Source organism: Salvelinus namaycush, chromosome 18 (genome assembly GCF_016432855.1).
Source record: "Salvelinus namaycush isolate Seneca chromosome 18, SaNama_1.0, whole genome shotgun sequence".
Taxonomy (NCBI): domain Eukaryota; kingdom Metazoa; phylum Chordata; class Actinopteri; order Salmoniformes; family Salmonidae; genus Salvelinus; species Salvelinus namaycush.
The window spans coordinates 40,775,747-40,803,453 of NC_052324.1; the positions used below are offsets into that span (position 1 = coordinate 40,775,747).

The window sequence follows — 27,707 nt, forward strand, 5'->3', positions numbered from 1 at the left end:
TTCTTCTAAAATGCCTCCTATCCTCAAAAATATTTCTGACCAGAAAACCTGAGACCTCTCAGGACTGAAACCCAGGGAAAGTGGCTGGTTGGACGCACCGTCGCGTATATAAAACATCATGTAGGGACCATAGGCATGGTCATGGCTAAATACGTCCAGCATATCAGCTCTCCCGTGGTTCTTTCTCAAGCACTTTACGGCATACGCAATAAACAATACTCTCTTTCTCAATTACATACAACCAATCAGAATCATTTGAAGTATATTTTTTTTGCTTGAAATTAAAACATTCAGTGTACTTCTATTATGTTTTAGAAAAGCCCACTTTTAGAGCGTTTTAGAATAGGGAGGTTGGGGTGGAGCTGGCTCTGCCTCTCCATTGGTTTGTACAGCCTTCTCCCCAACACGTTCAGAAAAACTCACCCAAGCACCTGAACAGACCTCCAAAGCCATGTGTTGCTTTCATTCGACATCCTTCCTTCTTTATCTACCTCTACTACACGGTTTTCCTCAACGATAATAAATTATATCGTCATTAGTCATTAATCAATAAATAAGTAAGTTGTATATGCATTTACAGTATGGATATATATATAGACACATACAGCTCATAGCTTATCATAGCCTCTTGAAACTCTTCATTTTCTCTGTACCAGAGGTACAGTATCCTCCTGAAAGCTGTGCAGTTTTATTGGATAAAGGAGAGAGGGGCGGAGCAGGTGGGAGGAGCTTTGGGGTTCGAAGGGTTTTGGGGTTCGAACAGGGGTGAAGAAGAGTTGAAAAGACACAAAAACATTGTCAGTTTGTTGCTAGGTTACATGCACTAGGCCCGGCTCTGCCCTTTTCCTTCCCAACACCTGCAGTGATAGGTCAGTTCATCCCATCCACCAAAACAAACAGGAAGTGAAGGGAGGAACCAGAGGATGTTGTTGGCTTTGTCCAATCAGTCAGGTTTATAAGTCCATCCAAAATCATTGTGTTACCAAGATGATGAGTATCAGGAATTTGCAGATGACGAGGAATTAATGAAGCCAGTTCAAACCGGTTTATCTGTCTGTCCATTTGTATTTAGCCCACACAGAGAGACGACGACAGCTGTCAGAAGACACACCCAGAGATAGATCACACAAACGATATTGTCTTTTTTTTTTCTTCTTTTCTGTTTTGTAACAACACTACTTTTCATACTAGCATCCTACTACAAAGCAGGGGTACTCTGGGCTAATGAAGTAAATCAAGTAGCATGACGTCAGTGTGGATACATTAAATGACAAGTCCTTTAACCAGTCTCCTGAAGTTTTCTATTAGCATTAGCACTAGCATTAGCTCTAGCTTTAGCACTAGCACTTGTATTTAGCACTAGGACAAGGACTAGCACTAGCATTTGCACTAGCATTTAGAATTTAGCATCTGCATTCAAAGTGTGGCACAGCTAGGTGATTGATAGAGTATAGTTCTGGTGCATGGTAAAGGAAAGCACAGCTAGGTGTGGTATATATATATATTGGCTGAGCTGAGGCACTCTCTGTAGCTAGCCATGTGTCTCTGTTTGGTATTCCCACACAGTTTGTTTTGGTTTGGTTTGGTTTGTGTGTGTGTGTGTGTGTGTGTGTGTGTGTGTGTGTGTGTGTGTGTGTGTGTGTGTGTGTGTGTGTGTGTGTGTGTGTGTGTGCGTGTGAGTGAGTATAGTTTTTGAATGTATGCATGCATGAGTTTAGTGTAGATGCATGCGTAGAGAAGTCTGTTTGTTCGCTCCTGTGTGTGTGTATGTATATGTACATACATGCATGTTTACATCTGTTTCTTTGTGTGTGTGTGTGTGTGTGTGTGTGTGTGTGTGCGTGTGTGTGTGTGTGTGTGTTTCGTACTCATCCCACAGTACAATAATTACACTTTAAATCAGTCATATCAGCATCCTCCATGAGTATCCATCGTCTTTTATCCACCCAGTGAATATATACTGTACGTCCATATTTGGCCCTCTGAGTCCTTTCCTCCTTTCCCCACTCTCCCTTCCTTAATGTGGCCCCTCGGTTCAGGCTAACTTTCCCCAAAATCCCTAGATTTACCAGAAATCCCAGTTGGAGGAAACACAGATTTCCTCCTTATTTCCTCTTGATTCCAGGAATCTCCCAACAGTGATTTCTGAAAAAACAGAATATTGGAACCCTAGTTGAGTCTGTCAGGTCAGTGTGGCCCCTGAGGCCATTGGGGCGCCTGGCTATCCTCCATGCCCCTCAGGGTAACATAGATGAAAGGCACCAGGCCCCGCTGGGCCCCCAGGGAGCAGAGGAGCCAGTCGGAGTCGGCCCGGCTCAGGACCCTCAGTACGTCCCCTTTCTGGAAACTCAGCTGATCAGGCTCCGTGGCTATGTGGTGGCACAGGGCTCGCACTTCACTGGAGGGGGGGGGAGAAAAATATGTGTCATTGTATGTAGCTTGTATCCTGAATTTTTTTATTTGCATCCTGTATTGTTTTTGGTCTCTTGACCAGTCCTGCTGAAATATTGGTTGAATAAAAAAATGAATTAAGTATGAACTTACCAGGGTTGTTTGGTGTGGCTCTCCTGTGTTGTCTGAAGAGGTGGAGAGGGTTGGTTCAGAGTGGGAGGGGCCATAGGAGCTGAAGGCTCCACCCTCTTAACTGTCCCCGCCCCCACCGTCTGAGCTACGAAGTTCAGCACGGACATGTCCAGACCTGTCAGCCAGCCGGACGGCAGCCTGGGAGGGACAAACAAAGCACAGCCAAATCAATATGGAAAATTCCTTGCCAACTTGTGTGTCAAATTATTTACATGTCCTAAAATACTGTCTCGGTTAATACTCAGCAAATGCTTAAAAGGTCTGTAAAATAAAGAGTAAATTATTACTGTACCATCTGTACCAATTTGCATCACTTCACTTCCCTCACCTGCTCTGACTTTTGGCTGATCTCTGCTCTGGCCTGGAGGGGGTGCCACCACCTCCTACGCTGGACCCAAACAGCCTACCCCAACGCATGCCCTGGCCCTGGGAGGGACACTCAGCCTGGGCCGCTGGCTGGGCCACTGAGGCCTCTGGTGCTCCTGTCACTGGGGCCCCCAGTTCCGTCTCGTTCTCCTTGTCCTGGGTGAGCAGTGACTCTGGGGGACTCCCCATCCAGGAGAGTCTTCCTCTTCCCCTGGACCCCGTCCACTCACCACTGGAGCTGGAGCTGCTCTTCCTGCTTCTCCCTCTCTCTCTGAGACCCTCCTCATCCTGGCTAGACTCTGCCCCTTCCACCACGCCCTCCCTGGGGGGCGGGAGCTGGCTCCGCCTCTCTGCAGACTTCTTCCTCTTCTCAGTCTTGACAAACTTTGAGCCCCCCTGAGCTGATTGGTCGATGTAGACCTGGGAGCTCTGCATGAGCTGGTACCACCAGCACGCCTGGCGATCACGCTCCTGCCGCTGACGACCCTCCTCCGCCCAATCCCTCTCTCTCTCCTTCCTCCTCTCCTCCTTCCCTCCCTCACTTTCCCCTTCCCTCTGGCTCTCTCCTCCTACCCCCTTTGCTCTCTTTACTATGCCCCTCCCCCTCCCACTCTCCCTCCACAGATTGGCAAACCCTGTCCCTACTTCCGTCGTCATTGGCTGTGCTTCTAAAAGTCCTGCTCCTAAACGATCCATCCCCGCCCCTTCTCTCCTAGACCCTTTCCTCTGCATCATCCCTTCTCTACTCCCTCTCTCTCCAACCCCTTCCATCCTAGGCCATGTTCCCTCTCGTCTCAGACCCAGCCTCTCTTTCTTCCCCGCCCCGCCCCCTTCCCTTGTATCACTCATAGACTCCGCCCTCCGTGACTCTGTGCTCCACCCCCTCATGAGCTGGAAGGTGGAGCGTGCTGATTGGTCCAGGTCCTCGCCGGTGGAGGCGGAGCAGAGCTGCTCCTTGCGTCTACGGTGTTCCTGGCCCTTCTGGACCAATCGGGGCTCAAAGAGCAGGTCAAGGTCAAAGGGCAACAGGGATAGAGGCTGCAGGAGGAGAAGGAACTCCTCGAATAGAGGCTGGCAGGGCCTCTGGGACAACGGCAGGAAACCCCACGGGTGGTAGTGGGTCGCTACAATGTCTGGGGAAGACAGGTGGAGAGAGACGGATGGGGAACAAACAATGGTTAGACTTTTATTTGATCTAACCTTTATTTAAATCAGAAGAAGTTTGTATTTACAACAGAAGCATACCAGGCATGGGTTGTAATAGTATCGGTTTTCTCTTTAAGAGGTCAGACACACCGAGAAATCTGATGGCCGACAGGGTACTTAGTACAGTAGGAGGCTGTTCTTTCTCTTGCTAGAACAACAGACGTACCTGCTGCGTACCGACGAACCTGCCGTTTCTACTTGTGGAATCGCAATGCTCGGAAGCGGTCGACAACTTGACTTTGAGCCAATCAGAGAGCGCGAAACTCCATGTGGGGGAGCCGAGAGAAGTGACAACAAAAAGGAAACAAGAGGGCACTTCTCCCGGTGTCATCAACCATTTTCTTCATTGTTCTAACTAAAACAATAAAGCTGCATAATATAAGTCTTTACATATTTTACATCTAGCTAATGAGATTTGTGCTTGAAGAAAGATTTTCTGTTAGGTTTGATAATGTGCACTAGATCACTAGTTAGCTAGCTACAGAAGCGGAGCTGGCTGGGGGGGGGGGGGGGGGGGGTGATGTTCCAACAAACCGGAGGAAAAATATTTTCTAACACTATAAAGCATTGTCGGAATTGATATATAACATTATTTAATTAAATCTTGGAATTGGTCTGAGCTGGTGTTGCTTATTTTTATAAAGCAATGTACAGCTGTGTCTTTCACTATATGCCCTTGAGGGGCCCCCTGGGACTCACAGCTGCTGCTGGTTGGCTACTGGCGGGGGGCCTGTCATATTTGATTGACGTGTAGCCTACCATGTCTGTTGCTAAGTTACATTCAGGTGAACAATTGATAGAAAGTACAAGTCGGGTAAAACGCGAGGAAAGGCAGAATAAGAAAAGTTAATTGTATTCTGTGTTCCACTTACAACCTACTTCTCCCCGTCGTTGTCCTTGCAACAAGACAACTGTAAAGATGACATAGAACATCCAACTACTGTTGTTAGTGCTCTAGCCTGACAGTGGCTAATGGGGCAGATGTTGATGGAAGCATGGCCTCGCGCCCGTGTTGATGGCCTCGCGTCCGTGTTGATGGCCTCGCGCCCGTGGCAAAAATAAATAAGAACAAGGCTTTCTATGTGCAGTGCTGCGCACAGAACATATATTTAATTCTAGTGAACGATGCAAGACCCTGTATAGCTACTGCTTCTAGCCTCCCAAGGTTTAAAATACTTCAGTTGGAATAGAAACACATGCAGGGAGCTGTTCTCACCCTGAAATATTATTATTTATTTATTTAATTTAACTAGGCAAGTCAGTTAAGAACAAATTGTTATGTTCATACCCCGGATGACACTGGGCCAATTGTGCCCCGCCCTATGGGACTCCCAGCTGGATATGATGCAACCTGGATTGGAACCAGGTACTGCAGTGACACCTCTTGCAGTGTCTTAGACCACTGTGCCACTCGGGAGCCCCTGCAGAGCCTATCAGACACAAGGTGGGCCTGCAGGAAACAGGCCAGAGAAGCGGTTATTCAGAGCCTGACCTAGATCCTTGAAGCTCTGTGCTGAATAAAGCACCATAACCATAACAACGCCAAAGTCGGCCTCTGAAGCCGACGCCTTGCTCTCAAAATGGATGCTGGTGTTTGGGAACAGTTTACTAAAGAAGACGTACATATTTTCTAACTATCTGCAAAAGGATTGGATAGATGTAAACACTGCGAGGATCTCATTGACACCTGCATGGTTGAGATCAGACAGATGCGCACAGATGAGGCCTACGACAAGATAGAGAACACTGAGAAACAGATTGGCCTGACAAAACAACGCAACAACTGAGTTTGCAAAGTAGAGAGCGCGTAAGAGGAAGAGGTTTCATGACGAGGATGCAGAGGACGACCCAATTCTGGAAAGCAGAAGGCGCTTTGAAGCTGATGTATACTATTGCACACTTGATGTTTTTGTGGGGCAGTTTGATATGCCGGCTTCAGAGAAATGGTACGACTATTCTCTGTGCTCAACCCACAGCGCTATGAGCACCCTGAAGAAGAAAATAATATGCTTGAGTTCACACGTTTCTACTTGGAAGACATTTCCAAGCCTAAGGAAGTTGCGGATGAGTTCCTCTCTTTCTGCACAATGTATTCCGAGTTAACCATGGATCTCAACACTGACGCAGTCCTACCATTCCTCACTCAACACTGACTGCCAACCACATGCACTGAGCACACCCAAATCTGACCATTCTCCATAGAATCTACAAAACCATTCCCATCAGCAGTGCCGAATGACGAGCCACGTTTCAGCCTCCTGAAGCTCGTCAAGTGCTCTTTGCATGAATGAGGCCAGACTTACCAACCTCACTTTTCTTTGTACTGAGCGGAACATAGACATCGACGAAGACAAAACGGTTGGCAGGTTTGCCAACATGAAGGAGAGGAGGAGGATGTTTTAAAATGGGACCTTGATTTGTACACCTGTTGGGATTATTATTTTGTTCTATTGAATGAATGATGCAGACCCGGCGCCAGAACGAATCAGTTTGTTCTATTGAATGAATGATGCAGACCCGGCGCCAGAACGAATCAGTTTGTTCTATTGATTCCATGATGCAGACCCGGAGCCAGAACGAATCAGTTTGTTCTATTGATTCCATGATGCAGACCCGGCGCCAGAACGAATCAGTTTGTTCTATTGATTCCATGATGCAGACCCGGCGCCAGAACGAATCAGTTTGTTCTATTGATTCCATGATGCAGACCCGGCATCAGAAACAATCAGTTGGACAGGCATGTTCTTTCATGGGACCTCTTATGTGTGCACGTGCTTGTGCGTTTACAAATGTTTTAATGGCTGTAATAGTAATGAATAGTAAAGTTTGGGGAAGCTTTATCCTACCATTTCTACCGATCTGCGGGCCAGTTATGATTATTTTTATATGCACATTTTCTCGGAACAGTTTCATTTCAATAATAACGTTTTTGTTTCTCGCAATCATTGTCACGTGGTTAACCGTACAAATCTGCAGTAAAATTATACAAATCTAAAAGTTAAAATTCGACTATGCGGAGAGCATTAGGTTCTGCCATATGGACACATTGATACACCGTGATCCGTTGGCGGCTAAAGAAATGAGAACATAGAACTCAGAGATGCAGCAGTAACCCTATAACTTCCATCGTCAGCTCAGTAAAATATATAGGCCTAAAGCCAACAAATAAAAACACTAGAAAATGTCCTGTTAAACATTCTGATTATTTCAATCACATTCAGCTCTCTATTCCGCCTGTCTGCCTCTCTATCTGTCCTGACTTGAGCTATCACTAGTGAAGTGCAACATTGTATAAAATCATCCGTCTTGCTAGCGAACATGCAACATTGTATTAACTATTCCGGGCCCTCAGAGTTTCCTGCACCAGTGAGCTTGGGACAGAAATATGTTTTTTATTACTTTTACACTGGATATATGGGATCATCAGATCATGATATTTAGCTTTTCAAACGGTTTGGTGATTATCGAGGCCGGGAGTGTTGGAAACATTTTCAGATACTGAGGAATTATAATTCGCAATGGATGTTAAAAAACAGACCTCGTTGACTTGTGTGAGGCAAAGAAGAAAATGTGTGGTGGACGTGGTCAGCCAATCAGAAAAATCAGACATTACCAAATGGGCGTTTTCCTACTTGCAGTAGATCTATTTGTCTGCTAAATGAGCACTTCATGTGCTGCGATGAATGGTTTTTGATGAATCTCTGCTCGGGTGCTGCTGTCCTTGGTGCCGACTACCTACAGAGCTCTCCCGGCCGCTGCGCTTTGTAAAACGACGTGTGCTGTCCTTGGTGCCGACTACCTACAGAGCTCTCCCGGCCGCTGCGCTTTGTAAAACGACGTGTGCTGTCCTTGGTGCCGACTACCTACAGAGCTCTCCCGGCCGCTGCGCTTTGTAAAACGACGTGTGCTGTCCTTGGTGCCGACTACCTACAGAGCTCTCCCGGCCGCTGCGCTTTGTAAAACGACGTGTGCTGTCCTTGGTGCCGACTACCTACAGAGCTCTCCCGGCCGCTGCGCTTTGTAAAACGACGTGTGCTGTCCTTGGTGCCGACTACCTACAGAGCTCTCCCGGCCGCTGCGCTTTGTAAAACGACGTGTGCTGTCCTTGGTGCCGACTACCTACAGAGCTCTCCCGGCCGCTGCGCTTTGTAAAACGACGTGTGCTGTCCTTGGTGCCGACTAGCTACAGAGCTCTCCCGGCCGCTGCGCTTTGTAAAACGACGTGTGCTGTCCTTGGTGCCGACTACCTACAGAGCTCTCCCGGCCGCTGCGCTTTGTAAAACGACGTGTGCTGTCCTTGGTGCCGACTACCTACAGAGCTCTCCCGGCCGCTGCGCTTTGTAAAACGACGTGTGCTGTCCTTGGTGCCGACTAGCTACAGAGCTCTCCCGGCCGCTGCGCTTTGTAAAACGACGTGTGCTGTCCTTGGTGCCGACTACCTGCAGAGCTCTCCCGGCCGCTGCGCTTTGTAAAACGACGTGTGCTGTCCTTGGTGCCGACTACCTGCAGAGCTCTCCCGGCCGCTGCGCTTTGTAAAACGACGTGTGCTGTCCTTGGTGCCGACTACCTGCAGAGCTCTCCCGGCCGCTGCGCTTTGTAAAACGACGTGTGCTGTCCTTGGTGCCGACTACCTACAGAGCTCTCCCGGCCGCTGCGCTTTGTAAAACGACGTGTGCTGTCCTTGGTGCCGACTACCTACAGAGCTCTCCCGGCCGCTGCGCTTTGTAAAACGACGTGTGCTGTCCTTGGTGCCGACTACCTACAGAGCTCTCCCGGCCGCTGCGCTTTGTAAAACGACGTGTGCTGTCCTTGGTGCCGACTACCTGCAGAGCTCTCCCGGCCGCTGCGCTTTGTAAAACGACGTGTGCTGTCCTTGGTGCCGACTAGCTACAGAGCTCTCCCGGCCGCTGCGCTTTGTAAAACGACGTGTGCTGTCCTTGGTGCCGACTACCTACAGAGCTCTCCCGGCCGCTGCGCTTTGTAAAACGACGTGTGCTGTCCTTGGTGCCGACTACCTGCAGAGCTCTCCCGGCCGCTGCGCTTTGTAAAACGACGTGTGCTGTCCTTGGTGCCGACTACCTACAGAGCTCTCCCGGCCGCTGCGCTTTGTAAAACGACGTGTGCTGTCCTTGGTGCTTAAAAACATTGTATTGATTCACGGCTGACTGGCAACCTGTTTTCCTTCTTTTTTTTTTATTGTGCCACCTTGTGGTCTGGAGTATTTCATCTGTGGTTACACAACAAGCTAACTGCCAACACTGGGCAGCGGTGCTAAGTACCTATCTGCAGTCAGATTTCTCTGTGTGTCTGACCCTTAACACTTAAGATGTGCATACCTTCATGAGTGTAGAGGTGATTGAACCAAAACTCCAAAGATCGCAAGCTGAAACAAATGAAAAACACAAGAGATAAACAAGAAAGGAGTCAGTTACACTGTATCGCTACGGAAACCATTACTGAGTTAGAGCCTTGCCCGGTCAGTTGTTTAGGCTATTAACAAGGCTATTGTTAAGGTTTGTGACAGTGAGAGGGAGATACAGTACTGTACAGGAAGGAGACACAGAGTACAGGACTGTTAGTGATGACTACTAGAAGTCGGTAACATAGAGCTAGCGTACTCACTTGAGCAGTCCGAAGATGAATGCGTTCAGTCTCATACTGTGGCTGGTGAACTCTGAGTACTGGGACACCTTGGAGAACAGGCTGTGGAGAACACGGGTGGACGGGCCTGAGGGAGGGAGGGAGGGATGGGGGAGGGAGGGAGGTCAGGGTTATAACTCCTGCATTGTAAGATGATTTATTAGAATGTTACCTTGACAATTAAATATTAGATTCAGTGGTGTAGTGGAAGGTGTACGCAGGTATACGCCACATAACCCACTTATTTTTTCAGTGGGCTTTGCTTCTACTCACTTGTTAATCCCCACTGATACGTATCAAAGTAATGTAGTGGAGGTGTACGGCGTATCGATTAATAAGGCTGATGAAATAGCTCTGAACGTTTTCCTGAAAATGTGGATCAACTATTATTTCTTCACATTTGAGGGGCTGCAATGTCCACATGGCGGTAGGCCTGTGTATGAATGTTCCCAAACACCTTTCTAAAATGCGTTGCACACATGCGAGCGATTTCATGGACAGAGATGGAAATATCAATTTTGAAAGAGGGGGGGGGGGATTAAAGGGGGGGGTTAAAGATACAAGAACTACCATGGGTTGCTAATACTGATTAGGATAATTCCTGTGGCTGCTAGACAATGAAAGAAAGTTGACAGAAAACCAATAGAACAGGAGAATGAATGCCTACCTGTCAGGATATCATATCACTGTTTCTCATAGAGGTTTTCATAACAGGGCACTTTTTCCTTCGCTGGGAGGGCCATTTGGGAAAAAAATCTTGGGCAAAATTAGAGAAAACCCACTGCTCCAACCACCACTACACCACAGACTGTTTTAGTTGTATTATAATCTTACATTTCCTTTTTTTTGCAGCATTGATCACAATAATGATGTTGTTACGACCAACATCGTATTATCAAAATATAATCAAAATCACCCACTTACGTCTCGTCCTCTAATGAAGCAGTAAGGCCCGAATGGGGTGTGGTATATGGCCAATATACCACGGCTAAGGGCTGTTATTTAAGCACGATGCAACGCGGAGTGCCTGGATACAGTCCTTAGCCATGGTATATTGTCCATGTATCTCAAACCCCCGAGGTGCCTTATTGCTATTATATACTGGTTACCAACGTAATTAGAGCAGTAAAAATAACTGTTTTGTCATACCCGTGGTATACGGTCTGGTATACCACGGCTGTCAGCCAATCAGCATTCAGGGCTCAAACCACCTAGTTTATAAATTAAATTAACCTGATTCTCCTCTGAAACATCTACATCATCATCTGCCTTCATTTTTATGAACAAATCCCTCGTCCCTCCAGACATACCTTTTCTTTACAGGCCTCCTGGCGGTATACAGCATTCCTCACTGAGTTCCCTGAATTCCTATCGGACCTCGTAGTCATGGCAGATAAAAATTCAACATTTTGGTGACTTTAACATTCACATGGAGAAATCCACAGACCCACTCTAAAAGGCTTTCGGAGCCATCATCGACTCAGTGGGTTTTGTCCAACATGTCTCAGGACCTAGGCATTGTCACAATCGTAACATGGATCTAGTTTTGGAGATAGATATTGTGGATCTAAATGTTTTTCCTCATAATCCAGGGCTATTAGACCACCTCACCTTATCAGGTTTGCAGTTGCCACTAATTATTTGCTGAGACGCCAAACAAGGATTATCAAAAGCCGTGATATAAATTCTGGGACAACCCAAAGATTCCTAGATGCCCTTCCTTTTTTGGGGTAATATTTATTTGATATTTTATAAACAATACAAAACATACACATACAAACGACAACATCATACAAACATCAACTACATCACACCTGCCCAGACCCACTAGCCCCCACCTCTATCTCCAGCGCCCACATCACTTTCCACCACATGGCCTGAAACTGCACCATTTTCCACCTAACTGAGGATCTAAACTTAACCTTGCGTAATACCCTAGATGCAGTTGCATCACTAAAAACAAAAAACAAGAAGCTAGCTCCCTGGTATACAGAAAATACCCGAACCCTGAAGCAAGCTTCCAGAAAATTGGAACGGAAATGGAGCTCCACCAAATTTGAGGTCTTCCGACTAGCAGTGATGTGCAATATCGAAAAGCCCTCACTGCTTCTCAATCCGACTACATTTCCAACCTGATTGAAGAGAATAAAAACTAAAATGTTGTTTTGATACTGTCGCAAAACTAACTAAAAAGCAACATTCCCTAAGTGAGGATGACCTTCGCTTCAGGAGCAACTTATTTGACAAAAAAATATATGATCATTAGAAAACAAATTACGGACTCCTCTTTGAATATGTGTATTTCTCAAAAACTCAGTAGTCCTGAGTCTGCACAACACTGCCAGCATCTCGGATCAATGGACACTAAAGATTTTAAATTCTGTATCTCTTGACAAGTTGACGAAAATAGTTATAGCCTCTAAACCTTCGAGCTACCTGCTGGACCCTATTCCAACTGAACTACTGAAAGACCTACTTCCTGTGCTTGGTCCTCCTATGTTGAACATAATAATTGGCTCCCTCTCCTCCGGCTGTGTACTAAACTCACTAAAAGTGGCAGTAATAAAGTCTCTAAAAAGCCAAACCTTGACCCATTCTCTCCCTCTCAATTTTTTGGGAAAAAGCTGTTGCTCGGCAACTCACTGCCTTCCTGAAAACAAAAAGAATGTTTAGGAAACGCTCCAGTCTAGACTCCATCATAGTACTGAGACCGCACTTCTTTCCATTCACGAGACCTTTTAATGGCGTCTGTCCTCGTGCTCCTAGACCTTAGTGCTGCTTTCAACACCATCGATCACCACATTCTTTTGGAGAGATTGGAAACCATAATTGGTCTACGCGGACAAATTCTTGCCTGGTTGAGATCTTCTCTGTAAGAAAGATATTAGTTAGTCTCAACTTTCACTGCTATGCAGATGATGCACAGCTGTACATATCGATGAAACATAGTGAAGCACCAAAATTGCCTACCCTGGAAGCCTGTGTTTCAGACATAAGGAAATGCTTATACTTTTAAACTCGGACAAACAGAGATGCTAGATCTAGGTCCCAAGAAACACAGTGACCTGCTGTCAGATCTGACAATGAATCTCGATGGTTGTACAGTCGTCTCAAACAAAACTGTGACGGACCTTGCCGTTAATCTTAACCCTGATCTCTCTTTTGACAAACATATAAAAAATATTGCAAGAGCTGCCTTTTTCCACCTTCGTAACATTGCAAAAATGTGAAACTTTTTGTCCAAAAATGATGCTGAAAATCGAACCTATGCTGTTGTCACTTCTAGATTAGACTACTGCAATGCTCTACTCTCCGGCGACCCGGATAAGGCACTGAATAAACTCCAACTAGGGCTAAATACGACTGCTAGAATCTTGACTAGAACCTCCAAATTAAATCATATTACTCCAGTGCTAGCCTCTCTACACTGGCTTCCTGTTGAGGCTATGGCTGATTTCAAGGTTTTACTGCTAAGCTACAAAGCATTACATGGGCTTGCTCCTACCGATCTCTCTGATTTGGTCCTGCCGTACTTACCTACACATACGCTACGGTCACAAGGCCTCCTTATTATCTCTAGAATTTCTAAGCAAACAGCTGGAGATAGGGGTTTCTCCTATAGAGCTACATTTTTATAGAATGTTCTGCCGAGGCTTGTGAGAGACACAGACTCGGTCTCAACCTTTGAGTCTAGGGAAGACTCATCTCTTCATTAGGTCCTATGAGTGAACGTAGTCTGGCCCAGGGGTGCGAAGGAGAACGGAAAGCCACTGGAGTGAAGAACCACCTTTGCTGTCCCTGCTTGGCCCGGTTCCCCTCTCTCCACTGGGATTCTCTGCCTCTAACCCTATTACAGGGGCTGAGTCACTGGCTTACTGGTGCTCTTCCATGCCGTCCAGTTTCTGCTGTTCTGCCAAGGAACCCTGACCTGTTCACCGGTCATGCTGCCTTGTCCTGAACATGCTGTTTCGACCATCTCGCTCTCTCCACCAGGCTCCAGGGCTTATGGCCTTAAAATGATCATCATCATTACCTAGTTGTGTGGAGGCCTCTACCAGGCTCCAGGGCTTATGCTCTAATCATCATCATCATCATCATCATCATCATCATTACCTAGTTGTGTGGAGGCCTCTACCAGGCTCCAGGGCTTATGCTCTAATCATCATCATCATCATCATCATCATCATCATTACCTAGTTGTGTGGAGGCCTCTACCAGGCTCCAGGGCTTATGCTCTAATCATCATCATCATCATCATCATTACCTAGTTGTGTGGAGGCCTCTACCAGGCTCCAGGGCTGGTTGCGTCTCTGTCCTATGATCAGGTCCAGGACATAGGCCTTCAGCCCATCCCCCAGCACCTCCCTTAAAGCCGGACACAGGTACTTCAGGATCAGGTGGCCCACGTTGGGACTCACCCAACTGTTACCCAGCTTTGCCTGGAAGAGGGGGGGGGGGGGGGTTAGAGAGAGGGGGGTGGAGAAGAAATCGAAGAAAGGTAGAGGAGGAATGAGGACAAGAGCAGAGAAGAGAGCAGGAGCAAGAGAACAACAGATAGACAGTGACCAAGAGAGAGGAGAAAGGGGGTTGACCAAGAGAGAGGGGAAAGGGGGGGTAACCAAGAGAGAGGAGAAAGGGGGGGTGACCAAGAGAGAGGAGAAAGGGGGAGTGACCAAGAGAGAGGAGAAAGGGGGGGTGACCAAGAGAGAGGAGAAAGGGGGGGTGACCAAGAGAGAGGAGAAAGGGGGAGTGACCAAGAGAGAGGAGAAAGGGGGGGTGACCAAGAGAGAGGAGAAAGGGAGGGTGACAAAGAGAGAGGAGAAAGGGGGGGTGACAAAGAGAGAGGAGAAAGGGGGGGTGACCAAGAGAGAGGAGAAAGGGAGGGTGACAAAGAGAGAGGAGAAAGGGGGGGTGACCAAGAGAGAGGAGAAAGGGGGGGTGACCAAGAGAGAGGAGAAAGGGAGGGTGACCAAGAGAGAGGAGAAAGGGGGAGAAAAAAGACATTGACATAAGTTTATTTATGAAGAGCGATAAACATTGTTACGTTGTAAAAAAACAGCAACAGCAACTATAGAAACCAAAAGGATGAAATAGAACAGTATTATCTAGTTATGGCTAAGGGGTAAATCACACAGTAAAATACCTTCACATCAGGATCCCGACTGGTGCCAAAATGAGCTACGATTAAATCTACCGCTGTATTAATGGCTTTGACTAAACCTGAGAGAGAGAGACAGAGAGAGAGAGGGAGAGAGAGAGAGAGGAGGTAGAGAGAGGAAGGGGGGAGGAATGTAAAAGAGGTAGTCAATTACAAGAGGCACTTCACATGTCAAACAGCCTCTCAGCAGTAAGTATGGTCTAACACAGGCACCTGCTTTTATCTGACTGTTATCGCCCTCTTTCTATTTTCCACAATGATAATCAGTTAGTCACCAATGGCCAACCTCAAGCAGAAAACTTTCATTCGCAAGGCTTGAAAGTAGAGGGAGATTTCTTCATTATACTATCTACTTCAGTTTCCTACCATGCACACAGCATGCTACTGTATATGTTGTTTACGGCATATTTAACAGTAGGGCTTTTAGGATGGGTTGGAGTCAACGTTCTTTTTTCCATTACAGACACTTTCTAATAGCTTCAGAAGCTTCTGAGTCACTAGCAGGAGTTAAAGTGGGTCTCGATTGAAGGCCCCTTCAGTACCGACATCAAAGGCCTGGAGACACCCACACACTCGGAGAGAGAGAGAGAGAGAAAGAGAGAGAGACTGAGGGAAGAGAGAGAAAGTGAGAGAAAGAGAGAGAGAGGGGGAGGGGAGAAAGTGAGAGAAAGGGATGCGAAAGGGAGAAATAGAGAGGGAGAGAGAGAGATGCAAGACAGGAGAGAGAGAGAGATGCGAGAGAGGGAGAGAGAGAGAGAGAGAGAGAGAAAGAAAGCGAGAGAGAGAGAGAGATAGAGAGAGAGAGAGGGAGATATATATATAGAGAGAGAGAGATAGATAGAGATAGAGAGAGAGAGAGGGAGAGAGAGAGATAGAGAGAGAGAGAGAGAGAGAGAGAGAGAGAGAGAGAGATAGAGGGAGAGAGAGAGAGAGAGAGAGGGAGATATATATAGAGAGAGAGAGAGATATAGAGATAGAGAGAGAGAGAGAGAGAGAGAGAGAGAGACTCCACTCCGCATACAGCAGTAAAGGGAAGGAGGAGCAGACAAAGTGTTTTAATACTGTACATAATGTAGCCTTTATTACCTTCTCTCTCCATTCGATGTGATATGACTGAAGGCTATGCTTCATCGTTTATGCATGGCTTTCTCCCGATCAAACAATGAATGTAATGGAGAAAAATGTTATTTGAATACACATACACTGTATATACACAAGTATGTGGACACACCTTCAAATGAGTGGAGTCGGCTATTTCAGCCACACCCGTTGCTGACAGGTGTATAAAATCGAAGTGGTAGGCTACACAAGCTCACATAATGGGACGGCAGAGTGCTGAAGCGCATTAGCGTATAAACATTGTCAGTCCTCGGTTGCAACACTCACTACCGAGTTCCAAACTGCCTCTGGAAGCAACTTCAGCACAATAACTATTTGTCGGGAGCTTCATGAAATGGGTTTCCATGGCCGAGCACCCGCACACAAGCTTAACATCACCATGTGCAATGCCAATCGTCGGCTGGAGTGGTGTAAAGCTCGCCGCCATTGGACTCTGGAACAGTGGAAGCGCGTTTTCTGGAGTGATGAATCACGCTTCACCATCTGACAGTCCGATGGAGGAATATGGGTTTGGTGGATACCAGGAGAACGCTACCTGCCTGAATACATAGTGCCAACTGTAAAGTTTGGTGGAAGAGGACTAATGGTCTGGGGCTGTTTTTCATGGTTTGGGCTAGGCCCCTTAGTTCCAGTGAAGGAATAAAATGACATTCAATGACATTCTATACCATTCTATGCTTCCAACTTTGTGGCAACAGTGCAAAAAGCAGGATCCATACAGAAATGGTTTGTCGACATCGGTGTGGAAGAACTTGACTGGTCTTCACAAAACTCTGACCTCAACCCCTTCGAACAATTGGAACGTTGACTGCGAGCCAGGTGTAATCACCCAACATCAGTGCACGACCTCACTAATGCTCTTGTAGCTGAATGGAAGCAAGTCCCTGCAGCAATGTTCCAACATCTAGTGGAAAGCCTTCCCAGATGAGTGGAGGCTGTTATAGCAGCAAAGGAGAGACCAACTCCATATTAATGCCCATGATTTTGGAATGAAATGTTCGACAAGCAGGTGTCCACATACTTTTGGTCATGTAGTGTACATACATACACACACACACACACAAACTACACCACTCCTAGTGGCTGTCTCACCTCTCTTCTGCTGCAGGTCCACAGCGATGTGGGACTGTGAGGAAGAGGAGGCATCCGGAGAGAGACAGAACTCTTCTGGAGGACGCTCGGTCAGGGAGAAGTAGTCTGGCAGGAAGTCACTGTAGTACTGCTGCAGCTGCTTCACAGACTGGCCTGAGAACACACACACGTAGGATAAGCACACACACACGTAGGATAAGCACACACACACGTAGGATAAGTACACACACACATATGATAAGTACACACAGATGTAGGATAAGTACACACACACATATGATAAGTACACACAGATGTAGGATAAGTACACACACACGTATGATAAGTACACACAGATGTAGGATAAGTACACACACACACGTAGGATAAGCACACACACACGTAGGATAAGCACACACACACGTAGGATAAGTACACACAGACATAGGATAAGTACACACACAGGTAGGATAAGTACACACAGACGTAGGATAAGTACACACAGACGTAGGATAAGTACACACACACGTAGGATAAGTACACACAGACATAGGATAAGTACACACACACGTAGGATAAGTACACACACACGTAGGATAAGTACACACAGACGTAGAATAAGTACACACACGTAGGATAAGTACACACACACGTAGGATAAGTACACACACACGTAGGATAAGTACACACAGATGTAGGATAAGTGCACACACATGTAGGATAAGTACACACAGATGTAGGATAAGTACACACACACATAGGATAAGTACACACACACGTAGGATAAGTACACACAGACGTAGGATAAGTACACACACACGTAGGATAAGTACACACAGACGTAGGATAAGTACACACAGATGTAGGATAAGCACGTAGGATAAGTACACACAGATGTAGGATAAGTACACACACACATAGGATAAGCACACACAGACTTAGGATGAGAAAACACACACGCTCAACATACACTCATCACACACACTGGCAGCTATGTCTTTGGACACTATACATGAATAAACACACACACACACACACACACACACACACACACACACACACACACACACACACACACACACACACACACACACACACACACACACACACACACACACACACACACACACACACACACAGGTACGTGCACAGATAGGGTCTACCTGTGCCCAGCACCTGCCACTTTGCCCTCCCACTCGCCAAATGCCCTTTTGGGTGGTCGTGTAATTATTATAATTTTTTATACAGTTTTTGTTGTTTTTCTTCTGAACCCACTGACCCCAAGTTGTTGTTTGACGTCATCAAGTTTGCCACCCCTACACTGCCCGTTGACCTGCACGGAGCTTGCGTGTGCCCAGTTGTACCTTTTCCCCCAGTCTGCCCTGTGTCAGGACTCTCATGTGAAGATGTGAAGGATCAGGTTACAGTGGGTCCGCTCTACAGTGCCCTCTCTCCCACCAGAGGGGGAGAGGTGGAGGGGGCCGCTTTTGAGGGGTCGTAAAATACTCTGCCTCTGGGCACTGTAGTATTGGGATTGGAATGTTTGACTGTGGGACACAGAGAGAGACTTGACAAAACTCCGACATCCCCAAAATGTGAGGATTTTTTGAGAATGTGGAACCGGTCCGTGGACACTTAAGGAACCGTCATGTCGAGTTTGTTTCATTTGGTGACCTCATGAAGGACAGGTGACACCCATGACTGTTTCTTTGTTTGTATACACTTCTCAGTTATGGGGTTTACATCTAAATGTTGTTTAAAATAAATGATTAAGCATAAGAATACTTTTGGAAAGATAATGTGATCTTAGTCTGCTAAATTATAATTATTTTTCATAGTAACTTATGATCAGTCAGTGGCCACGCCCCCGTGAGCACAGACACTATACCCAAACTTCATGGAACGACTCCTTTCCACAGAGTTAATAAAAGGACTCGTGACAAAATGTACATTTAGTCAAGAGAACGCAGGGACGGGTTCCACACGTTGAAATGGCTACCACTCTACAGACCAAGCAGACTAAGGCGTGAGCCGGATGTTGCAAAATGGTTTAGACAATAGAGACCAATAGATTGCAACAGAAGGAGCAAATCCTAGACGCAGCTTTACCAGTCTGCAGCTGAAAATGTGCGTAAGTCTAAGATGAGGATACCGACAACCGCGCAAGCGTCTATTCTAACAGATCAACTCTAAGAACAATGGTACTCTGAAAGATCCATTCTTTATCGAACGACCGAATGATACACCTGACGTATCCATTATAACAAGCTACAACTACGAAATACTTTGATCTCTGGTGGACAAACCAGAGACTTTCTGTTGACTGACTATGCAGCAGACGGACCGGCGATCACAGAGAGGGACAACAAAGGCATACACTTGTAAATGTGCAAATTCTAATTTATTTTCGAATGAGCGGCTGTGCATGTTCAAAGTATTAGCATTGCCATGAGTGTTGTCAACTGTATGTATGTGGGTCCACTCTGAGGTTTCCGCCCCCACCCCTTTCCTTTGTCTACAAAGCCATCATATCGATTTAGCCCACTTGGGACTTTTCAGTGTATCATCTGAGTAACCGATGTATAACTATTGTGTGTGTGTGTTTATGTAATTCTGTGATTTATTAGTTAGTTAGTAAATAAATAATTAAGCCAATTTGTATATAGCTAATTCATGATCTATGCTAGGGTTGGTGCAGAAATCCAAGGGTTTGCGACATTCAGGAATGTCTGATGAGACTGATGAGGTAATAATACATTAATAGAAGGCTGTAATCGATAAGATAATAAAATATCTGAAGAGTTATATTTGGGAAATTGTAACTCTTTAAACAACATTTTCCTGTGGTGTGCCACTCAGGAGCCATGACCAGTATGACCAATATATATTGTTCTGCTAATAACAGGCTTAATAATATATTTGTGAGAATATCCAAGGGGCTTTTAAATAATTCTAAATTACTACAAATAAAAAGAATAATAATCGGTTTGTTTAAAAAATATAAATATTTTGGAGATGATTTGGTTTTCAAATAATGTAAAATGAGCGAGAAAAAGGCCATTCTTGAACATGGGGTGAGACATTGTTACTAATTTGTAAATAAAGATTATTTTGTTATTTTGAATTATTTATTTCTGTTTTTAGAGGGAGAAAAAGCAAAAACCTACAGTCATCTCCCACTCGAGGCCGGGACGGGTATTGAACCAGCATCTGTAGCAACACAGCTTGCACTGCTATGCAGTGTCTTAGACCGCTGCGCCACTCAGGCACTGTACGATGTAACTCGTCGGTAGGGGCCTACAGTAAGATCAAAATAACTCTAACAAGTTAAAATAATAAAAACCTTAGTGTAACAACAGTTTTAGTAAGTAATACTGAAGTCGTGTAAAATTATCAGTTTCTATTTAGGTTTATGTCACCCGTTCATTATCAGTTAGAGACACAGTAGGACCCAAAAGCATAATCAGTGCTCTAACTCCCCCTTGTGGTGGTCTGGAGAAATGAAGTGGTGACGCAGGGTACCGTTCTAAACCACAAATGACCTCTAAGTACTGCGGCGTAAGCTCACAACTTTTAAAGGAGGAACCACTGTACAAACCAGCCTTTAGTTTTGAAGTCTTTGGTTGTTTTGTACATAGCCTCACATGTGAATCCTTAAAGAGATGGGTGGAGCTAAAGCTTAAGAGGGTGTGAACGATGCTGAATGGGTGTAGACAAAGAAGAGCTCTCCAGTAGGTACCAAAACACTCAAGGGCCATTTTCTCAAAAGTGGGGTTACAAGTTTATCAACTTTCAAAGCAGAATTACTTTCACATTGTTCCTCAACTGTAGTGTTTGATATATAATTTTCTAGCTCTGAGTCGCTACTTTTATCCAATGTAAAAAACACCATTTCAAATGTTGCTACATAAGTCAGAATCTTGCCGGTCGGTCAAATATACTAAAATATACATACAAGCCACTAGACAGCCAGCCATATACCATTAGTTAAACGATTATGAATATTAGGCTATAGTATGAAGTTATTATTTAAGAGCATTGAAGATAAGCCACAATCAGTAAAGAAATATAGTAGCTAGCTAACTAGTATATTTACATCCATCATCAACATCAACGATCAGCTGATAGTGCACCCTCTGTTCCAGATGTTAATCATGTCTTTAGGAGACGCCGTAACTAGCTGGCTTACAATTTGAGATGATGATGAGTGAGTGTGGTGTTGCTGAAATAATATATAAAAAATAAAAAAAATGTCTGTGCACGGCCCTGCACACACACACACACACACACACACACACACACACACACACACACACACACACACACACACACACACACACACACACACACACACACACACACACACACACACACGCCTGATCAACAGGGTTAGTAGTATATGAACACCGTTGAGTCGTCCCAGGGGGGCGTGGCCACTAGAGGCCGGAGGGAAGTCAAACACGTTCCGTCGTGTGATTCGCTGAGCCCCGGCCCCGCCCCTATGACCGTTCCCGTCCAGACTGCCTGATAGAGGCGGTTCACCTGACCCTGCAGAGCCCCCCAAGGAACACCTCTCCACCCCTAATGGGTTCTTTCGACGATATTCCCTCCATTTCAAAGTCTGTGGAGAGAGGTGGTGCCCTGTAAGGGAGGATGGACGGAGGAGGGGATACGGGGATGGAGGACACGGAGAAAAAATAAGAGAGGTGGGGGAAGAGGGGTTTGGAGGAATGAACGGAGAGACGAGAAGAGAGTTGGGTGGGAAAAGAGAAGGAGAAAATATAGAGGTAATGGTAGAAAGAGGGAGATGAGAGAGGAAGGTAGGTTTTCATGTGGAGGATTGGGGAAAGCAAGATTAAACGAGAAGTGAGAGGTAGATGAAGTGTACATGGGAGAAGGCAGAGGAAGAGGAGCGATGAAATAGAGAGAGACAGATGGGGTGAGTGTACATGGTAAGGAAAGGAGGATAAGCAAAAGAAAAGATGGGGAAAGTGAAAAAGAAAGAAAAGAGAGAGAGAGAGAGTCACTAAACGTGTACGGTATATCTGTTGAATCACCATGAGAGGTGAGTAGGAATTAAAGAAACAGTACAATCAGTAGAAACCAGTAGAATCCATTAAAAAATACATGAGGGGGGGACAGTACTGGTCAACCCACCATCCAACAACCCCACTGACACAACCACATACAGTACAAACCCCTGACCGGACCACACTGAGACAGAGACACCTACCATGTTGTGTCCTGGGCCCTGATCCTCTGCTCCCCTCCAGGGAGTCTAATGTCGTCTCCTCGTATCCCAGCGAAGTCTCACTGTCCTGGGGAACGGCCGGTAAAGTGGGCAGGGTTCCACGGTGGTGGTGACCCTGCACCTGGCCCTGCACCGGAGGCAACATGGGGGGCACCGCACCCTGCACCCCCAATGTTGGGGGCGGAGGTGTGGGTGGCAGAGGGGCAGCTGCCGGTGGTGCTGCTGGTGGAGGGGTATGGTGAAGGGGCAGGAGCCCAGTGGAGAGGGGGCAGGAGAGGCTACGAGGTGGCTGGGGGCTGGGGGTACAGGTAGAACAGGTCCCTGAGCTGGATGTCGCTCCCTGGAGGCGGACCGGGGAATAGCTACCCAGCGGCGAGGGCCGGACCGAGCCAGGACCAAGGCGAGCCACCGCTGACACCATCCCATCACCACCACTACCCTGGCACCAACGCATCGAGTCTTCCCCTGGGTCGTTGGCGCCTTCACCCCCCTCCGGACCTCCAGAAGGCCCTCCACCCCGGGCCTGCATCCCAGAGACGTAGCCTGTCAGCAGGGGAAGCAGGGGCTGGGGCGGCTTGGAGAACTGGTGGTGGAAGGTGAAGGGTTGAATGGGGAGGGTGGTGGGACGCTGGTCTTTAGTGTAACGCACCACTGCTGAGCTGGATGAAGAGCTGGAGAGACCACCTGGATGCAGAGAGAGAGAGAGACAGAGAGAGAGGAAAGACAAGGCCAGGAAAGGTTAGCATTTTCAGTTCACACAATTCTCCATTTTAGCTCAGTCGTCATCCTCAAACCATATGCCTGATAATAACTGTAACACAGTAACCACATCAGACATTACACAGTCTGATAATAACTGTAACACAGTAACGCATCAGACATTACACAGTCTGATAATAACTGTAACACAGTAACTGTATCAGACATTACACAGTCTGATAATAACTGTAACACAGTAACCACATCAGACATTACACAGTCTGATAATAACTGTAACACAGTAACCACATCAGACATTACACAGTCTGATAATAACTGTAACACAGTAACCACATCAGACATTACACAGTCTGATAATAACTGTAACACAGTAACCACATCAGACATTACACAGTCTGATAATAACTGTAACACAGTAACTGTATCAGACATTACACAGTCTGATAATAACTGTAACACAGTAACCACATCAGACATTACACAGTCTGATAATAACTGTAACACAGTAACGTATCAGACATTACACAGTCTGATAATAACTGTAACACAGTAACGTATCAGACATTACACAGTCTGATAATAACTGTAACACAGTAACGTATCAGACATTACACAGTCTGATAATAACTGTAACACAGTAACCACATCAGACATTACACAGTCTGATAATAACTGTAACACAGTAACCACATCAGACATTACACAGTCTGATAATAACTGTAACACAGTAACCACATCAGACATTACACAGTCTGATAATAACTGTAACACAGTAACCGTATCAGACATTACACAGTCTGATAATAACTGTAACACAGTAACTGTATCAGACATTACACAGTCTGATAATAACTGTAACACAGTAACCACATCAGACATTACACAGTCTGATAATAACTGTAACACAGTAACCACATCAGACATTACACAGTCTGATAATAACTGTAACACAGTAACCACATCAGACATTACACAGTCTGATAATAACTGTAACACAGTAACCACATCAGACATTACACAGTCTGATAATAACTGTAACACAGTAACGTATCAGACATTACACAGTCTGATAATAACTGTAAAACAGTAACGCATCAGACATTACACAGTCTGATAATAACTGTAACACAGTAACCACATCAGACATTACACAGTCTGATAATAACTGTAACACAGTAACCACATCAGACATTACACAGTCTGATAATAACTGTAACACAGTAACCACATCAGACATTACACAGTCTGATAATAACTGTAACACAGTAACCACATCAGACATTACACAGTCTGATAATAACTGTAACACAGTAACCACATCAGACATTACACAGTCTGATAATAACTGTAACACAGTAACCACATCAGACATTACACAGTCTGATAATAACTGTAACACAGTAACTGTATCAGACATTACACAGTCTGATAATAACTGTAACACAGTAACCACATCAGACATTACACAGTCTGATAATAACTGTAACACAGTAACCACATCAGACATTACACAGTCTGATAATAACTGTAACACAGTAACCGTATCAGACATTACACAGTCTGATAATAACTGTAACACAGTAACCACATCAGACATTACACAGTCTGATAATAACTGTAACACAGTAACGCATCAGACATTACACAGTCTGATAATAACTGTAACACAGTAACTGTATCAGACATTACACAGTCTGATAATAACTGTAACACAGTAACCACATCAGACATTACACAGTCTGATAATAACTGTAACACAGTAACCACATCAGACATTACACAGTCTGATAATAACTGTAACACAGTAACTGTATCAGACATTACACAGTCTGATAATAACTGTAACACAGTAACCACATCAGACATTACACAGTCTGATAATAACTGTAACACAGTAACTGTATCAGACATTACACAGTCTGATAATAACTGTAACACAGTAACCACATCAGACATTACACAGTCTGATAATAACTGTAACACAGTAACTGTCTCAGACATTACACAGTCTGATAATAACTGTAACACAGTAACCACATCAGACATTACACAGTCTGATAATAACTGTAACACAGTAACCACATCAGACATTACACAGTCTGATAATAACTGTAACACAGTAACTGTATCAGACATTACACAGTCTGATAATAACTGTAACACAGTAACTGTATCAGACATTACACAGTCTGATAATAACTGTAACACAGTAACCACATCAGACATTACACAGTCTGATAATAACTGTAACACAGTAACCACATCAGACATTACACAGTCTGATAACTGTAAAACAGTAATTGTATCAGCCATTATACAGTCTGTATTACAAAGCTAGCATTTAAGTAAATATTAAATGTAATATTTTGTAAACATGTAGGGAAAATAAAAGTTAAGTTGAATTGATTCACAGAGACAAACACAAATCGCCCAGTCATGATCCAGAAAGCTGCTACAGTCAACAGACAGAGAGTTGTTAGTACAAACAGCCCAGACTGCCCTTCAAGAGACACAGTATACTATGACACACACAAACACACACACGGGCGGGGAGAGAAGACCTGAATAATACTGCGTCACTCTGTCCTATAGCAGAAGCACCAGAGATTGAAGAACAGCCATTTTTCTTCCGTCTGTCTCTCTGTGTGTATTAGTGGTGCGTATCAGTGGTGTGAGCGTGAATTTCAGCATGTGTGTTTGGTTCCACGATCCGGTCGCTGTGTGATCCACAGGGGTGTGTGTGAGGTCGGGCAGCGACATTGCGCCAGCTGTTTGTCTCAATTGCTCCGCCATGGAATGTCAGTCAGCCTGGGTGCAGTAACACATCTCTGTCACAAGGCGCAGTGTTGAGCAATGGGTGTAGTAACATGTTTTATCAAAGGGGCAGTGTTGAGCTATGGGATGTTGTAAGATGTTTTAACCAAAGAGGCAGTGTAGAACTATGGGTGTAGTAACATCCCTCAGCCACAGAGGCAGTGTTGAGCAATGGTTGCAGTGACAGATGCCAAAACAACACAGCCAGGACTGTACTCTGAGGAAAGAAACAATGCCTCTACCTCTCATCTATATCTCTAGCCATCTCCCTCTCTCATCTATATCTCTAGCCATCTCTCTCTCAGCTATATTTCTAGTCATCATCTATATCTCAGCTATATCTCTAGCCATCCAACTCTCTCATCTATATCTCGAGCCATCTCGGTCTCATCTATATCTCTTGCCATCTCCCTCTCTCATCTATATCTCACCAATATCTCTAGCAATCTCTCTCTCTCATCTATATCACTAGCCATCTCCCTCTCTCAGCTATATCTCTAGCCATCTCTCTCTTCTCTATAACTCGAGCCATGTCTCTCTCAGCTATATCTCTAGCCATCTCCCTCTCTCATCTATATCTCTAGCCATCTCCCTCTCTCATCAATATCTCTAGCCATCTCCCCTCTCATCTCTAGCTGTCTCCATCTCATCTCTAGCCATCTCCCTCACTCATCTATATCTCTAGCCATCTCCCTCTCTCATCAATATCTCTAGCCATCTCCCTCTCTCATCAATATCTCTATCCATCTCCCTCTCTCATCTATATCTCTATCCATCACTCTCTCATCTATATCTCTAGCCATCTCCCTCTCTCATCTATATCTCTAGCCATATCCCTCTCTGATCTATATCTCTAGCTATCTCCCTCTCTCATCTCTAGGCATGTTCCTCTCTCATCTATATCTAGCCATCACTCTCTCAGCAATATCTCTAGCCATGTCCCTCTTTTATCTACATCTCTATCCATGTCCCTCTCTCATCTATATCTCTAGCCATCTCCCTCTCTCAGCTATATCTCTAGACATCTCTCTCTCATCTATATCACTAGCCATCTCCCTCTCTCAGCTATATCGCTAGCCATCTTCCACTCTCATCTATATATCTAGCCATCTCTCTCTTGTCCTCCATCCACCTTTTTCTCTCTCTCTTTCTCTCTATTGCTGTCAACTATCTCTCTCATTTACTCCCTCTCTTTCTCTCTCTCTGTCATCTCTCTGTCTCTCTCTTGTCCTCCCTCCACATCTCTCTCTCTCTCTCTCTCTCTCTCTCTCTCTCTCTCTCACTGTCTCTCTGTCATCTCTCTCTCTCTCTCTCTCTCGCTCCCTTCCTCTGTCATCTCTCTCACTCTCTTTCTCACTGCCTCTCTCTCTTGCTTTCTGTCATCTCTCTCTCTCTCTTTCTCACTCCCTCTCTCATCTCTATCTCTAGCCAGCTCCCTCTCTCTCGTCCTCCTTCCACTTTTTTTCTCTCTCTCTCTCTCTCTCTCTCTCTCTCTCTCTCTCTCTCTCTCTCTCTCTCTCTCTCTTTCTCTCTCTCCCCTCACCCCTTCCTCTCTTTATTCATGGATGAATCAATTATCCAGCTAAGCGTTCTTTGCCAGCTCACCTCTCCTGTAGGCATCATTACAGGGAAGGGAAAGGGGATACCTAGTCAGTTGCACAACTGAATGCATTCTTCTGCATTTAACCCAACCTCTCTGAATCAGAGAAGGGGCTGCCTTATTAATGGATGTCCACAGCATCATAGCAAACACAACTTCTAAAGACTACACAACACATT

The 27,707-nt window shown here is 45.4% G+C and overlaps 1 protein-coding gene across 1 annotated transcript in view; it reads right to left on the bottom strand.

Moving 5' to 3' along the window:
- Positions 1–265: 265 nt before the first annotated feature.
- rusc2 (RUN and SH3 domain containing 2) overlaps positions 266–27,707 on the bottom strand; it is a 38,010-nt gene continuing 10,568 nt past the window's right edge. The window contains exons 5-13 of the mRNA XM_039013008.1: positions 22,377–23,078; positions 17,165–17,317; positions 14,939–15,015; positions 14,060–14,234; positions 9,778–9,883; positions 9,492–9,538; positions 2,912–4,082; positions 2,545–2,721; positions 266–2,398 (exon numbers count right to left, since the gene is read on the bottom strand). Of these exons, the coding sequence (XP_038868936.1) occupies positions 2,188–2,398; positions 2,545–2,721; positions 2,912–4,082; positions 9,492–9,538; positions 9,778–9,883; positions 14,060–14,234; positions 14,939–15,015; positions 17,165–17,317; positions 22,377–23,078 (2,819 nt within the window). The 3' untranslated portion in view covers positions 266–2,187. The remainder of the gene's footprint in view (positions 2,399–2,544; positions 2,722–2,911; positions 4,083–9,491; positions 9,539–9,777; positions 9,884–14,059; positions 14,235–14,938; positions 15,016–17,164; positions 17,318–22,376; positions 23,079–27,707) is intronic.